General features: G+C 42.5%; 1 protein-coding gene across 2 annotated transcripts in view; it reads left to right on the top strand.

Annotated features, from left to right (window-relative positions):
* The window catches only part of stxbp5a (syntaxin binding protein 5a (tomosyn)), an 87,186-nt gene that overhangs the window by 54,850 nt on the left and 14,750 nt on the right, over positions 1-17,586 (top strand). For both annotated transcript variants that reach the window (XM_053445870.1, XM_053445871.1), the window contains exons 8-15: positions 7,672-7,795; positions 9,305-9,383; positions 9,994-10,148; positions 12,257-12,329; positions 12,457-12,604; positions 15,259-15,326; positions 16,594-16,634; positions 16,946-17,166. In XM_053445870.1, the coding sequence (XP_053301845.1) occupies positions 7,672-7,795; positions 9,305-9,383; positions 9,994-10,148; positions 12,257-12,329; positions 12,457-12,604; positions 15,259-15,326; positions 16,594-16,634; positions 16,946-17,166 (909 nt within the window). The remainder of the gene's footprint in view (positions 1-7,671; positions 7,796-9,304; positions 9,384-9,993; positions 10,149-12,256; positions 12,330-12,456; positions 12,605-15,258; positions 15,327-16,593; positions 16,635-16,945; positions 17,167-17,586) is intronic.

Below are 17,586 nucleotides of genomic sequence, written 5' to 3'. Positions count from 1 at the left end.
AATAAAAGAAAACACAACAATAAAAAGTAGACAGTGTCAGAGCGGTTCTGATTCCCTCTGGACCTGGCATGTGTCAAACCGAGACTGTGTCCTGAGTTTAGATTAAATCTGTGTTTCCTGTCACAATACATTACATACGTCCGCCACATCCATATTTATCACTGTCGAAGCCAAAGACCGTATTAAGATGGACGACGTGTCCTATCGTCCCCGGACTGTCCAGAAATGAAGCTGAAAATATCCCGGACACCAACTCTGCCATCTTGCCCCGATGATGTCATCGGGAGCCAAAGCCTGCACAGTAGTGATTGGCGGATGGAGCTATGGAATCAAGGCTTGACCTTTTGATTAAGTTAATTCAGTTTCAAGAATAAAATCGAGTACCTTTAAAAACTGGGAACAAACTTAATTCAACAGGTTAGGATTAGGTCATTTATTTGAATGGTTTCAACGACACCCCCCCCCCACTTCCTCCCACTTTCCAGAAATCAATCCAAAATATCTGGGATGCAAACGCTGCCATCTTGTGCATTGTGAGTCAGAATCTTGGCGATAGCTATCGGCTCACGGAGCCGCGGCTGCAAATACCTGGTGATGCACGTGTTCGACTGATCCTGAGTCAGTCTAGGCTGTCAATCGTGATGATTCACCTGTTTTTAAAGCACAAATAAATCAAACACTTGACCACACATCATAATGAAAACTACCTGAAATGACAGAAACCACTTTTGATTTAAAAAGTCCTCGACTTTCACTTCACAAACCAGTACTGCATTTAGCCTCTTGTGGGTGATTGAGACATCTAGGCTTCACTTACCGGCAGCTGTCATGTCGTCCATCTTTGTACACAGGTTAAACTGTTTGTTCTTTCACCTGATGGGTTTGTTTGGATTGCTTTATAATTGATTATAGATTTGTGACAGACTCAGTGCAGTCGGATCTGTCACAACCCAAGACTCTTTGTTGTACGAAGCCAATCGAATGGCTGTGAGGGCACGTGTGAAATCTCAAACACACGCACAGTCATCGTGTGCACAGTCATACACCGGCGTGCGTAGTACTCTGACACAGAGCCCGACCACATGGGCAAGATAATTAGATTATCTCTACGCTTATTCTGGAGCTCACCTCACCGGCAGTGCTGTGGAGCTGTAAGCACGCTGAGATAACAAGAGTCACAGAGGACTGCAGGAATTAGAGCAACAAACTCTCCTTCTCTGTGTCTTTGCTCCGTTTCCCTCGCTCTGATAAGCTAATATCCTCTCGCTGCACCCAGGGCCCTACAGTCGCTGGTGTCGAGTCCCCCGAGGGAGCTCATCTCATCTCTCCAAACCCCTACAGCTACACCTCTCCAGAGACTGGTGCATGAGTGGGATGGAATTTGGGAGGCGGGTAGGGGTGGGGTTTGGGAGGCTACTGCTCCTCACTTCACTCAATTACGGCTCACACTACACTGACGAGGCCAAAGAGCCTGTGACGCTCTGTCTGCTGCTTTGGAATGTGCTGGGCTCCTGGCTTAAACTGTATTTATCCAAATGGTGTTTTCGGATGGTTTACAGATATCTTTAAAGTTTAAATTTGTCCCAGACTAGACTTCGAAGGCCCTGAGGAAAGTTCTTGTGTTCTGCTGTGCTGCATCACAAGTGCTGTTGTAGTCGCTTCGTGACTTTTCTGTAACCCACACAAATGAGATAGACTAGAGAGGGATTGTGGCTTTGTTAGGTTCGAAGGCTTAATTAGGCTGCTTTTACATATACGAAAAAGATACATCCACTTGAGGGCAGTGCAGAGTCGAGACTTTCTGACAACAACAAACATGGTGACTTTGGAACGGCAGTGATCCAAATTATGAACTCGCAATGTCTTCCTCCTGTGGTCGCTAATGGTTCATCTCACTTGAATTATAGATTACACTGTTGTACACAGTATGTGACGGAATGTCAATTGTGTAAAAGGTTCAAGAGATGTGTGTTGAAATCTACTGACTCACTCCGGAATGATGACAGAGACTAAATGTGCGTTGCTTTAGAAGTGTGTGTCTAAGTTGATGATATCAATGTGTTGCTCTACTGCTATAAAAGTATGTTCAATATCTTTAATTATAAGAAATCTGTAATGCATGAATGACTTGGTACAATCAGAATCATTTGCTGTCATTCTCTGACATCATCAATTTGTGCAAACCCCCCGCAAAGCCTCTTCAAACAATGCTGCTCAGTGAAAGAACTTTCTTACAGAGATCAAATCCATATGTTTCCTGCTGCGCTCTCTTTTTTCTACCCCCGCTGTGCGCTTTCATTCAAACTCCATTTGCCTAGAAGCCTGCTGCAAAGTATCAAAGTTGTTGACTGAAATGAACAAGGAAGCTTTTCCTCTTCTTCCTTTTCAGCAGCTTAGTTAGCCAGCAGACATGATTTGAGTCTTTTAGAATAAGCAAGTCTTAGGCTATATTTTAGTTCTGATGGAAATGTGTGGAAACAAGGCAGTCAGTGATAACTTTGTGGGTAATGCTTGATTCTGTATTCCTGGCATGCTGGAAAAGATTTTTCGCAAAACACTTTCTCACAGAAGTATAATTCACAGAATGTACAGAAGATAAAATAGTTTTGGCTCGGATGAAGGCAGCTTTGGTTTGTTATAGACACTGTCAACCTGCAGACATGTCAGCAAATCAGGGAACTTAACCTGACAGCGATGAGCTCACTCTCACAGCACAGGCGATAAAACTTATGATTTCACATGCTCTCAAAAAGTCGACAGAACACGTCGTTCACTGTTCCGTTCAACGGGTTCGTCTATTATTAGCTGTGGATGAGAAGTATGGGCTTCCAGTGAGTGCTAGCCAGAGAGCATCCGTCACCCCGAAACTGCTCCACTCTGACTCAACACCTTGATCACGGTCCAGCCCGGATGACTGGCTGATATTGCACACAGAATGGAGTTCCTTCTTCCCCCTCGAAGTGAATATTATAGGCCCATAATTAAAACTCAGCAATTTATTCTATTGTCTGTTTAAAAAACAAACGGCCAAACTTCAAATCCCTAAAGTCGTCTGTAACAATTCATCTCGTCTTCAATCACAGAAAAGTCAGAAAAGCAGTCTGAGCCATATTTAGCTCAGTATATGATGACCATCGAATGTTTCTGCACACATACAACTATACAAACTTGTGCATACAAAAATGCACTAACACAGTAAAACGTGGATAAAGGCAAATAGTAACACAGTAATAATGTGTTAAGTAATTCCCACAAACACCAAATATGAACTACTTTATTTCCAAGCAAGTTCTTTGGACTTTGTGTTATCGACATGTTAACACCAAAATGCATAATACACAACCTGACAGCATTTAATGCATCACACAGATTCAGTCAGATTTAAACCAATAGGTAGCACATTTTTAATCTAGTTCCCAAAGTGTGATGTTGCCCTTATAGGCCAATACAGTCTAATGCCAGACGGCTCAGTTGACTTAATTATGATGTATTCATGTGCCATAAATGACCATCTGGTTGCCTAATAACATTATAAGCAAATGATACAAATACATTTGAATTGGACCAGAGTCTGGCTTCATTAGGAAAATGTTCTCTTTCCCCCTAAGACTTGTTGAGAACACAGACATGTGACTTAAGTATTCATAGCTGATGCGTCATTTAGCAGGTCTGGCGCAGTATCCATTAGTGAATAGAATATCTATGTAATGGTCTGTGTCTCCGGGGCTCTGTCCATCAGGAAGAAGACTCTCACACTCGTCTTGCATTCGAGATCTGTTGAGAAATTTCCCCACATGACTCATTGCAAAAATGACATCTATAAATTGGGTTTACTTTGCTGCGTCTGATCTGCAATGGCAGATTTAATTTTTTTGACATGTTAGTCACTCTGTGGGTTCAATACCTTTGTGCAGGGGTAAATATTGATCACAGAATAGAATGATTGATTGATGATTTATGGTATTTACCAATGACTTACTACGTACTTATGGTGTCCAGGGAGAATCATAACTTTTTACCACCTTCTGTCAATGAGACACAAGCTAATGTAGGCTACAACTAAAACCTTCTGCCTCTCCAACAATGTAATTAAGAAGACTTTTCGGATGTAATCACAGAAGACACACTAGTGCTTTGTGATTAATGCCGATCAATATAAGGAATATAAAGAAGCTAATCGTTAGCATGTATGTTTTCATCTTCATAGGGATTTGCTAATTGGCAATAATAATAAAAAAGCTGTTTATCTGATAGCTGTAGTAACAAATATCCACTTTATCCATTTCTCAGTTGAGATGAATTCTGACACTGCTTTTCTTGCAGGTGCATCATCATTTTTCAATGCAGCACAAGTCTTGATTGTTAAATTGAAGTTCAACGTTTTATATAATGAGCACAACACAAAAACAGAAGTAGAATAGATTTCCTGTTCCAAACCAGAAAGACTTTGCCCTCAAATGCTTGTTTGTTTGTTGTTTTTCTACTTCAGCTGCGTTACCTTTGCTGTGAGAGCCCATGTGTGTGTATGTGTGTGTCTAGAGGGGTAAAGCTGTCTTTGTGTTCCTCATGTGACACAATTCTGACATTCTATACGCATGTTTATGTATTTGTCGGTTTCCTTTTACCACAGTTTGTGTTTATGTATTGTGTTTGCCATACAGCATCATGTTTGTGTTTGTGTGATGCTGATGCTCGTGACTCTTAATAAGTGTTTTCATCCCCCAAAGACCAATCAGCGAGAAACTGACCTAATGTAATAAATCATGAAATTAGTCTTTTTAATTGGCATTGTTTGATACGATGAGCACCATGTGTTTCAATTAGCTTGCTCATTTTCCCATTAAGCACAGCACAGTGTTCCCACATGGGACTGTCACAGTAAACAATGCATTTGATAGATTTCTAGAAACTGCGTCTCTCCCCGTCGCCCCCATCGCTGTTTGGGTGGATAAGGGCTCCGGCTCATTAAAGTGTGAAAAAGTTTGAGCTGCTAGATGTTTCATAAAGAAAATATCTTAGACCCCATCTCTCTACAGCGTCAAACACAGACAGTGGACCCAGATCCCTGAGAATACATGGTGTGGGATGGAAGGTGGAATGCCAAAACATTTACAGAATCATAAATTTGTTCAACAATGCATTCAGGACACCGGAGGAAACCGACTGGCACTCGGCACCGATGAATCACCTCTGGCAACAAATCGTTGACGAACAATCTCCTCTTCTTGGCCACGGCTGCGTCCTACAGCCCCCGCCGCTTTGCCCACAAGGACACACATCCCCCACCAGCTTGAATAAGGCACCTAAGCAATTACTCACCACTCCTCTAATTAGTTCCGAGGAAACGAACAATCGCGAACAGGACATCAGGAAACTCCACGAACAGAGAAAGGACGATAGCTTTTTAGAACTTTAGTCCTGTTCGATTTGTGTGTCTTTAAGGGGAGGGAGAGGGAATGAGTCATTAACTGCGTAATGAGACAACTTGAGTCCGTGTGCGGATGCAGCGTGATGTCACACAACCGTAGCTCTGCCTCATCGAGCTAACAGTGACCTGGAGGAAGTCCCACTGAGAGAACTGGGATAATGAGACCTAGACGGCGTGCATCCAAAATCATGCACCTCACAAAACCCCTGACTGTTTTTTTTCTTTCTCCTTTGTCGGATGCAGACCATTCCCCACCGTCGTCTCTGTGAGTTTAAGATCTGGCCAAGAACCACAATTTAAAGGATCACAGACTTTACCAGCGAGTAAGAGACGGGCGTCATTACCCACCAAACCTATAAACGCTTCACTTGTGGCACAGATACCATTAGGTGTGTTGTGTTGAACACTGGTGTCACATGTTTAGCTATTTTCTGGAAAACTCTGCACCTTCAGCTGAGCCTGACACACGGCGCCAATTATGACTAATGACACACCGAGGGCAAAACTGATACACACGATAAACGGCCGGTGCAATTAGAGTAAATTGCCTCAACGTGACCGTGTGCTCACGTCGGCGGCGGCGGCGATGCTATCATTCACTTCGGATGAGCGATGGGAGACGAGGACGCGGAAAACCTGTCGCTGGTTAACAATTCAACGATAAGTGGAGCTGTTGTCGGAGCTGTGTGATATTCCACAACAGCGGAAGGCGGCAACAGCTAGAAGAACACTCAACTGTCAAAACAATCTCGTAGGGAGAGAGTGCTTCTCTAAAATAAGGGTATAACACATTCTAGGCGTCTTTTAGGAGAATGTGCCCCATCATTGTCTCTGAAAGAGAAAAAAGCCTTTTCCCTGACAAAGCTCCGGGGCCTGAGATGGGATGTAGTAAAACTAAAACTGCTTTGAAACTGGGGTTGTGAGCTTCACACAGATTTTGCCGCACATCGTCGTATTTACTTAATGTCAAAACGTTCGGCGGGTTTAATAACGAGCTATGAAAAGGGCATCAATAAGCAAGGTTGCCCTTTACTGGCATACTTTGGTCATGATGTGTTTGTGTTTTCAGCGATCGCTTGTCAGTAGATAAATCATCGTGAGCCGGGTTTACAGCAGCAGCAGCAGGACTGTTTCAGATGGTCGGGGAGATGAGAGGGAAGATGAGAGGACAGAGGGGACATTGTCCTTTGTGGCTCGTCTCTGTATCAGTTTCTTCATTTGGTTCCTAGTTTGTCTCACCTGCAGCTTTGTCTTGGTTTTGAAAACCTGACTCCAAAGCTCTGTTAGCATTAATAACTGCATTTCTTTTTATTTCCTATTTTGAATCTTCAATTGGGTTTTTATTTTCCTTGTCTATTGGTGTATCTGGCTGAACAACTCTCAAGTTGAGAGATTGTCAGCTAATGGACATATTAGAATATCAATGTGGTACACAACAAATTGTTCTTTAGCTCTATTCTTACATTTCCAGGAAGAAAAATTGGTTTTTCATATATAGTATAACTTAATATTGCAATATTTACCGTATTGAATTGTATCTCAATATATTGTATATTGTGATATGCATCGTATCTTAATTTATTGCGATATGTATTGTATTGTATCATATTCAACGTGATGTATCGTTATACGTATCGTTAGGTCCTTTCCAACACACAACCCTACTCTCAACCTTATACTTTTATTTTACTTTCCTCTACTTCTCATCTTCTTTTTCAGTTGAACCCAGACCCAATCAATTCTTTATATTTCCCTTAATTAATAATTAGCATTTTGAATCCATGCCTCCAACTGACACCAGATGAACCTGAATGCATCATATCAGCTGTGTTTGCTGACTTTATTTCCTCCTTTGAGTTAATAGAAATCTTTTTTTAATAGAATTATTTAATGTTAAAGCGTGCTAATTGAACCTTTCCTTTTGCATCTCTGGATATATGACCAATCCGTTCTACTTCCAGTAAATGGGTCACATAAAGGTTTCTTCTAATATATGCATTCATGCCACAGGAAGTGCAGTGATGTCAGAGGCCAGGCTCCGTTTTCTCACCCTCACCATCTGTTCGATGTGTCTATGTAATCCAGAATCACGGGTGTTTAACCCACATATGAACAACACGTGCTGCATGGCTGCGGCGATACAACAAACCTGTAGAGAAAGGGAGATGGTGGCACATGATGCTTCATCCCGCTGAACCACTGACCCACTCCCTCCCTCCCGCTTCCTTCCTGTCATTTCCTAGGCGATCCACTCAGTTGCCTGGCATCACGAGGGCAAGCAGTTCGTTTGCAGTCACTCGGATGGAACTCTGACCATATGGAACGTCAGAGGCCAGGGCAAACCCATACAGACAATCACCCCACACGGTAAGGAGCTGGTCACACACACACAAACACTCACACAAACACTCACTCGTACACAAACACAGGGGCGTGTCGTGAAACTACAACCCTCATTCGCTCGTGTGTTGCTTCCTGTGCAACAGATGCTGCGCAGCGTTTACACAAAGTGTTGCATGGTGGGATTTCTGGGAAGGAAGAGCTTTCGTTTTACATTCTGAATTCAGTAACTAGAGGATAGTGGTGAAGTGGTGCTTTGGATTTGGGTGCCCATGCTAATACCAATATTTGGGAATAAAAAAATGGGAATATATCTGCTGATATACTCAAAGCTTGACAAATACTTGGTTATAAGGTGCAACACAACTGTTACAGTGCGAGTTTTTTGAAATCCGTCACAGCAGCGACCTCTGCGAGTCACACGACCCGCTCTGTATTCAGCGTAGCCGTCCCTCAAAAGTCTCTCATCGTTTCCTCATTTCAGTCAGAGGATTATTGTCAGTTCAATTATGTCCTGCCTCTGTTTGCTCTGCTCTGGGTCTGCATGCGCACACACACACACACACACACACACACACGCACACACACACACACACGCACACAAACACACATTAGTGCCGGTGCTCTGTTTATTTCCTGCAGAAAGCAAGTCTGCTCTTTTGAAGATGTATTTTAATCCACACTCCTCTGCCCGCCCCCCCCCCGCCCCACACACAACTACTCATCCCGGCGAGCACTTTGACAGCTCAACCAGATGAAGGACCTGGAAGGAAAATAGAGAGGAAGTGTGAGAGCGACGAATGGACAAAGAGAGTGAGGGAGTCAGAGAGGGGCACAAAGCGAAAAGGAAAAACTTCTAACACTTTCTCAACCTGGGTTTTGTGTGTATGGGATTTCACCACACAAGCCTTTTGTTTAATTAGTTGTTTCTCCCACTGCTGCATGCATAATTAGTTTGGTATTTAATGGGCAATTATGCAAATTCCTTTGACAGGTTTAAGTAAGGCTTATAAGTCCTCCTGTAATTGTCTTTTCAGATATCTGTTATTTAGATGTAGTTATTCAAAGTTGTCGTTTATTATACAGGCCTGCCGTGTACAACCTGCCTCAGGGCCCAGTTTGGCTTGTCGGTAATAGTTCGGATATATTCAGCCTCACATTGTGCATTCTGTTACAAGAGTGTGCGTTGGCAGACACGCGCGAACATGATGGATGTGCGACTTCCCCTCACAGGACCGCCCCTGAGGTTCGAGCAGATGGATTTTTGTAAATAATGATCCTCACACCGTCTTTAAATGTTCCTGCCCCTGCTCTTTGTCTTTCCCCTCTCTGAAACCGAATAGGCCTTGTTTTATTTTTGTTGTCCATGCCACTACTTCAGAGCTGCATTTAAAGTGACGTTTCTGGTGGGGGGGGGGGGGGGGGAGTCAAACCAAAACAAAAGAAAAGAAACTGGATGACAGGATAAACAAGAGGAGGTGAAGCTCGGGAGCAAACTGGCAAAACTCAAGTAACTTTTGTTTGTGCTATTTTTAGGAAAACAGCCCAAGGACGGGAAGAAGCCAGAGCCTTGTAAACCCATTCTCAAAGTGGAGTACAAAACCACAAGAAATGGGTACGGTCTCTCATGCTCTCGCACACACACACACACACACACACACACAATCACACACACTCTGATATTCTGTCACACAGTTGTATCATTCCAACAGAAACATCAGCCTTTTTTTTGTCGTAATCATTAAGATGTTATTTTTATTTGTATGTGACTGCAGATCTGTTTCATAAAATACTTTTCTTATATTATATTATTATTACTTTTACTCTGATTGTTTTTGAGTTTCATATTGTTTGTTTAAAGCCCTTGGTTACCTGTATTGAAAAGTGCCAAACAGATAAAGTTATTATTGTGATGGTTATTATCATTAATACGTGATAATATAATATTAAATACTATTCTGGAAAAAGGATTTAGACTTGTTGCTTCTTCAGCTCCACTCCTGCTATTATTTCTGTGTATCCAGACTCTTCTAAGTGTACACCACAGTTGCAGTTAAGTTCATATGTAGTCAGATTCACTCATCTGGTCACTGGTAACATAGAATAAGGCAAATCCATATTGTCATTATTTTGACCTGCTGTTTAATCCATCCTCCTAGAAATAAGGCCAGTTCATCAAAGCCCTTTATGTAATGGTATTATGCACATGCGTGTGTTCTTTCCAGGGAACCCTTCATAATCCTGTCTGGTGGGCTGTCCTACGACACGGTGGGCCGGCGGCCATGTCTGACGGTAATGCACGGAAAGAGTACGGCTGTGCTGGAGATGGACTATCCCATAGTAGATTTCCTCACACTCTGTGAGACACCATACCCTAATGGTGAGTGTGTGTGCATGTCTCTAGTATTACGATTGTGCGGAAATTGTCATCATATCCATGGAAAAACACACATACACGCGCATACGCCAACACACACCTATCCGGTGTTTAATTATGTTGGATTGTGTTTGTGTGTTTCTGTAATAAATATGAAATTTCCCAAGGGGGAAGGATCCGATTTCGGTTTCATTATCTGACGCAGAATATTAGATTTTCTTTTTGTACACGGTATCTTTCCATATGAATTAAATTATGATGTATGGAGAAGTCAACTGCGTGGAGATGAATTGGTGCAGGATCCTGTGTGTTTTATAAATCCAGTACGTAAACTCTGGTGCAGCGTTATCAAGCCCATATACAGCCACAGGAAGGATTAGCGAGTTATGTAACAATGGTGACTTCATCATTACACTTATTGCAACCTTATGTCACCACCCGTGGATTTCATCTGGTAATGGACATCACTGGGTCTGTGGATTACACAGAACATGTCTGCCTGAGTAAAGCAGTTTTAATGTGTAATCCTTGATGATGGGGCTGCAGATGAGGCTGCACTTTATACAAACCAGTGCTTCAGTGGGAAAACAACAGTCACAAAGACAAAGTAGCTGTTTAAAAGTTTCTCAAAGTAAATTGAATATAAACTATAATAAATGTTCTCCACCTGAGTTTTTAGAAATAAAGTTTAGTTACTTTAAGTCTGTATTTTTTAAAGCTTAAACCTACTTTATTCAAAATGATACATATGTTCAGTTATCGCCCAATAATTTCCTTCGGCGCTATTAGACTTTATGGCATCTTTCCGGTCCTTGTTTTGTTTGTTCTATTCCTTATTTGTCGACTACATCCTTTTTTCTTTCTCTCTCCTCGTAATTTAAAAACAAGTGTTTGATTAGATTTGCAATTTGTTTGTTGTCTTTAGCTTAATCAGCCTTGAAAGTGGCCTCAATTATAGTTGCTATTCCCAGCTCCTAAATCCCAGCGCAGACGGACGTGGTGACAGTGGTTGGGACGTTGATTCACAGCAGAATGTGAAATCCCCTGAAATCAGCACCGGGGAAGTAAAGAGGAGCGAGATGTGACGAGAAGTGTCAAAGAGCTTTAACCTGGTGACAGTTTGAGACCTGCCACTCATCCACATCCGCTCAAATAGGACATGACTAAATGTTTGTGTGTGTGCAAAGCTTTTTCCAAATCAAATATCCCCCGAAACAGGGGGACGGGAGCTGCTGTGTATACATAATGCAAAGACCTGTGCTTCATTACTGCGGTGGACATGGCCTCAGGGAAGCAGGCGAGTCGAGGTTAGAGAGGCAGCCTCGTCTTGATCTCTATTCCCATAGATTTTGTCAAGGTGCCCTTTAGCAAGGCGCTTAACCTCCAGCTGCTGCGGTTAAATGTCTCTCAGCAAAATACAGGAGCAACACATATATTCTCTAAAAATCATCTGTTTGTCAGATTCCTGGATTCCTTATTAGCATTTTACCTGCCTTACAACCACACCACAAGTCTTATCTTGAGTCTTATCACTTTATAATCTTGTTCTGCATTGTGAATATTCAGAATCTATAGGGGAGTGACAGGATCTTGAAGCCTCTTGGTTTCTTTTTCTAGCTCGACCAATCACGTTTGAGCAGGCTCTGGTTGCCCGCAGGTCAACTGTCTGTGTGGAGAGAAATGAAGAGGATGAACATATCGACCGAAATGCATCAGCCACCGTCTTTTTCATTCATCTGCATTCTTATGTGGAAACCCCGTTAATAAAGATTAGCTAAAAAAAAAGCCTTCGAATTGAGGAGGGATTCGTCTTAAGGTGGCATATGAAGGTCTAATCTTTAATGAGACTGATACAAATATTTAACCAGAGCAATATCCCCTGCAGTTATAAATCACTTAGAATAATATATATGTCTTCAGGGCGTATATACATTTACCATAGAAGCTCCGAGATGTTCCTCCCCCTGGGGTTTGCAGATTTCAAAGATGGAAGCTCTCTCTCTCTCTCTCTCTCTCTCTCTCTCTCTCTCTCTCTCTCTCTCTCTCTCTCTCTCTCTCTCTCTCTCTTCCGAGGAATTGCAAAATTACTAAAGTTGTGTTTCTGTGTTCAGATTTTCAGGAACCTTACGCTGTGGTGGTCCTTCTGGAGAAGGATCTAGTGGTGATCGACCTTGCACAAAATGGGTGAGGATCACAAATATCAAAATATGACAAACTTTGACGTTTGTCGCCTCTGCTTTGCATCATGTCACAACTTACTCTCATAAATATGACTTATTATTGATTTATTCCCGTGCTCTCTTGTCACCAGTTACCCCATATTCGAGAACCCCTATCCCCTGACCATCCACGAGTCTCCTGTGACCTGCTGCGAGTACTTTGCCGACTGCCCTGCCGACCTCATACCTGCACTTTACTCCGTTGGCTCGCGGCAGAAACGACAGGGCTACAGCAAAAAGGTACAACGCAGGAAAAATAGTTTGCTTGTGTCCCACTGAAGCCGAGGAAACAGAAACAGAAACAAAATGGATTTGGCAAAGCAGTTTATGTGCAATTTGGTTTCAATTATATGGAAAAGAGAAATGTCCTTGAGGGACAAGTTTAATTTAATACCAAGTAAATGTTATGTATTTATTCATTATTCATTTCCCCTTTTTTTAAAGAGCTGTATTCTCACCTGTAGACAGATTTTTATACATTTACATTTTTACGGACATGCATTGAAGTCAGTAAGTCAATTCTGGTACTGACCCATTCATATAAGACCTGACCTGACCCAGAATTAAACATAGGCTCAGAACTGCTGCTGCTGCTGAACAGTGAAGGTGAATGCTCTGGGCCTCAGGATACTGCCTGCTGGGTCCCACACGAAACAAGGTCATAAAAGATAAAAACAAGAAAAACATAATTTCATATCCTTGGATTATATTAACATGTTTTTCCTTCTGCTCACCGATTCAGTAGCATTGGTGCACACTCACACGTCTGAAAACCCCCTGCTTACTTTATGCACTGCAGACACATCCCCACTACATATTTAATTAATTTAATGAGACACTTTATTCATTATGGACTGACATTTAGCAGTTTTAAATTTGAACGGGTAAATGTCCAATCTGTTTCTAAACTGTTTTCTCGTATCATTTCTGTTGTTTATACAGGGACTTGTACTTTGCAAATATATTAAGTGTCATAAATGATTTTTTAAAACATGAAACATGCAGTGGAGAAGAATTACAGAGTTTAAATGAAGTCGCCTCAAACATAATTGTTTGCACTATAACTATAACCATCCACCGATAATCCTGCAGCTGCTGCACCAATATACATATGCTGCCTTTTACCAGTGTACCAATGGGGTCATAGTGGGGGAAATATATAATAATAATTGGTGAACTATGCATGTCTTGATTTGAACCCCAGGTTCATTGAGGGTGATTTAGGGTGATCCAATGTGTTCAAAAGGAAAAGGGGTCACTACGCCTGGTGTGTGGTTCAAAAGGGTTGTAATTGGTGTTATTAGTTAGTCAGTGTGTTGACAGGTAGTGAGAAAGAAAGCTTCTGTAACAAGTGTGTGCTCGTTGTGCACCCACACATGTAGATAACGTGTCTTAAAATAACAATTAAATTCTGCATCACTGTAGACACAGTTGCTTTTTTAAAACAATGCACCAAGTGCCTGACCACACCTCCTTTTTAAGACCAACACACACATGGGTGCTCATATGGGCACAAGTGAATTTTCTGCTTCGGCAACACAGGTGCTGAACGGGAAAATGAAACCCAGCAGGGACACGTACGTTTGTTTTGCATCAGGTGTTTTAACCTTTTTCTTTCCCTCTGAATAATACGTATTTGTATTCCACCTCTCTTCATGGTTACAGACAACATTCGCTCCCTACTTCAGAGATGTAGATTCTTGTTCTCATAGATATATAACCATAATACCGTTATATTCTTTCTGGGAACTTAATTGGAAATTAGAAAAATGTGACATTGTTGCTAGAAAAATCACAAACTGCTCCTGAATGCAAATATTTAGGCCCAATATTTGAGCCGGAAATGCAAAGACAGGGTTTCGCTTTCAAAATAAAACACAAAAAAGGTCTCTTAAAACAACAACCCCCCCCACCCCCAGATTGATGATGTATGAACATTTAATAGTATCCTGAGGGTGGAGTCTTCTTTCATGTCGCCCTGGCTAGCGGTGACATAAAAGAGCTAAATGCCTAAATTAGAAATGTAAATGTCCCACGCTGCGCCCTCTAACCACCCCGCTGTACTCCAGGAACAACAGGGTTGCATGATAAAGAACATTCCACTCCAAAGACTCGCTTAATTTGTATTCGAGGTTCTGAATTATATTCCTCAGTGTTTCCATGAAGGTAAATGGAGTATATAATGGTGTCGTATTACCTAACAACCCCCCCCCGCCTCGTCTCTCCTCTCATCCTCGTCTCTTTATCCCTGTATCTTCTGAGGCAGACCCCCTGCTCCTTCAGCCATTATGTATATGCCTGTGTTCTTTTCCCCGTCGTCTTGTTCTAGCTCTCTGTCGGAAATGTCAGCGTGTACTGACCCAAACTCGCTGCCTAGCTTTTCCTTTTCTTTTTTTTCAATGTGTGTGTGTGTGTGTGTGTGTGTGTGTGTGTGTGCGTGTGTGCAGCGATGGCCTGGCTGAGCTGCAGGAGGGCATTCTCACATAAAGATCACCATGAGTCATCCTGGTGACCTTTGTATGTGTCAACGTGTTCAAAGCCAAACCCCCCACCGACACTTTCTCTCTCTCTCTCTCTCTCTCTCTCTCTCTCTCTCTCTCTCTCTCTCTCGCTCTCTCGCACGCACACATTCAGATGGCGGCCCACACTCATCAAGCTGTGTAATCTATAATTGCAAGGAGTCCTGCCCGTGTTGTTGTTGTTTTTTTGTTTTTCCCATGCACTCTCACACGTTTGCAGTTTTATCATGTCGTCTATTTCTCACATCGATGTTTCTGCTGACACGCTGTTTATTGACAAAGCTGTGCTCCTTCCTGTTCTCTCCCATTTTCTCTAACGCAATGTGTTTGTGTGTGTGTTTGTGTGTGTGTGTGTGTGTGTGTCTATCTATCCAGGAATGGCCTATTAGTGGTGGAAACTGGGGTCAAGGCACACAAAGCTACCCGGAGATCATCATCACTGGGTAAGAGGACACTGATTTCATTAGCCTCGTCGTTATCGTCTCGCCACAACTCCATTTTCTCTCATCTCCCCCGCGCTGCCGGGTCAACGCGGGGGAGAAGAGAGGAGGCTGTCTTAAAACATTTAATGGAGATGTTTATATACGCCAATAATGTGCATTATAGTCCATTTTGAGATTTATCATCCCACACTAAGCTGTAAACAAGGGAGGGGGAATAGTTGTATTAACTTAACACACGCACTGAAGAAGTGACATTGAGGTATGGGTTTGGCAGTGGGAGGCTCTCGCTCCTCTTCTTCCTCCCTCCCTCCTCAATCCTATATCCTGCCTTACTATTACGTCCAGAGACTTTTGTCTCCCGTACCAGGTCTACAGTAGGGAGGATGTATTTGTGGAATTTTTTTATCGTGTTCTGTTGTTTGTGCGAAATGTCACACAAACAAGAGCAATCAACAGTCTGCCTCCATGTCTGCTTTTATTCTGAAGTCACGTTTGATTGAGGAAGTTGCTGTTGCTTCTCAAATCTGAGGAACCGCCAGTTCATACTCTTCTATACCAAACCTGGGAAACCATTTCTTTAAGTCTTGTGCATGGAGGAAAGTCATGTTGACACAGAGAGGATGTTCTTTAAGCTACTGCCACAAAGTTGGAGGCAAAAGTTTGTCTAAAATGCAGAATCTAGATTGCAGACATCTTTTAAATGACTTCTTAAAACATATCGTTTTGCAAATAGCCAGTAAATTCATTATTCCCCAATCTTATTTTCCTCAGCCCTGAGATGTTTTATTTTTGACCATGTAGAGCAGTTTTGAAAAGTGCTGTATATTTTATTAAAATATTTATAAGTTCCCATTTTCGTAATTAAGTGTTATAAACTATGTAAAAAACCTTTAAAAAATGTCCTTAAAAGTTAAGCCGTATATTTCACCTCTTTATTCTAAAGCAGAGCTCTGTGGTTGACTGATGAATTTGGGACTGAATAAAATATTTTACGTTATAAATATTTAGTTTGTTTTGGTTTACTATCAAGATTTAGTTCCAAGTGCCTCAGAACAGCAAAGTGTTTTTGTGACTGAGCTGCGTCTTTAACCGATGCTCCAGAGATGATTTACTGCCTCATATTTGACAAAGTGGATCCTCGAACTTTTTAATGCTGTCTGAAATAGAAAGACAGCAGGTGGCAAATTTTAATTCATGGCGTGCTCTTTCTCTCTCTCTCTCTCTCTCCTCTTCTACTCTTTATTTCTTCCCCCTCTTCAATTCCCAGGCACGCCGATGGAACTGTGAAGTTCTGGGATGCCTCTGCAAGTGAGTTCTCTCGACGGCTTATTCAGGCTTTGTTAAACGATTATTATTGTCTGGAATGTTCAGACAAACAGAAGACGTGTTTGAGCTCTCGAGTGAAAATTGAGCGAGAACGGGAGGATGAAGGAGAGGAAACCGAAGTGGGAATAAAACATGATAATTATACATTTGAACACTGTCGAGATAACAAGTATAATGGCTGCAGCAGGTTCAAAAGCACGAAACAGCTCTTTTCATATCGTTAGGAGACATGTTTCCCGTGCATGTCTGATGACTGCGGATGGAAAATGACACTTTCTCTATTTTACTCTCAGTAATGCTCCAGGTGCTCTACAAGCTGAAAACAGCCAAGGTGTTTGACAGGAACCGGTCCAAGGAGGACAAGGGCAGCGCGGACATGTCGGACGAAGACCCCTTCGCCATTCAGATCCTGGCCTGGTGCCCCGAGAGCCGGATGCTGTGCGTGGCCGGGGTGTCGGCCAACGTGATCATCTACCGCTTCAGCAAGCTGGAAGTGACCACCGAGGTGGTGCAGGTGGGTGACGGAGCGCCGGGACAGAAACACTCATATTTCATTTTTCGAGTCTCGGTGGCTCTCCATCAGGACACGAGGTTCCTCCCGCTGTTTGTTGTTATTCGCCCTCAGCACTGTCTTAAGATGTCGCGAGACACGTGCACGAGCGCCGACGTGCACGAGCGCCGACGTGCACGAGCACATCTGCCGAGTCAAAGGCAGTATGGTTGCCATGCCAACAGACAGTGAATAAGCAAAAGCCCGGCTGTCGTTGTGATCGGGTCTGAAGGTGACGTCAGCGCTTGTGGGGGTGGGATGGCGTTTAATGACATAAAGAGATGGACTGTATTGGTGTGTGTGTGTGTGTGTGTGTGTGTGTGTGTGTGTGTGTGTGTGTGTGTGTGTGTGTGTGTGTGTGTGTGTGTGTGTGTGTGTGTGTGT

The sequence above is a fragment of the Pleuronectes platessa genome, chromosome 17, assembly GCF_947347685.1.
Source record: "Pleuronectes platessa chromosome 17, fPlePla1.1, whole genome shotgun sequence".
NCBI classification, from domain to species: domain Eukaryota; kingdom Metazoa; phylum Chordata; class Actinopteri; order Pleuronectiformes; family Pleuronectidae; genus Pleuronectes; species Pleuronectes platessa.
Note: the sequence above shows the minus strand (reverse complement) of the source record. Positions and strands in the feature narration are given on the sequence as shown.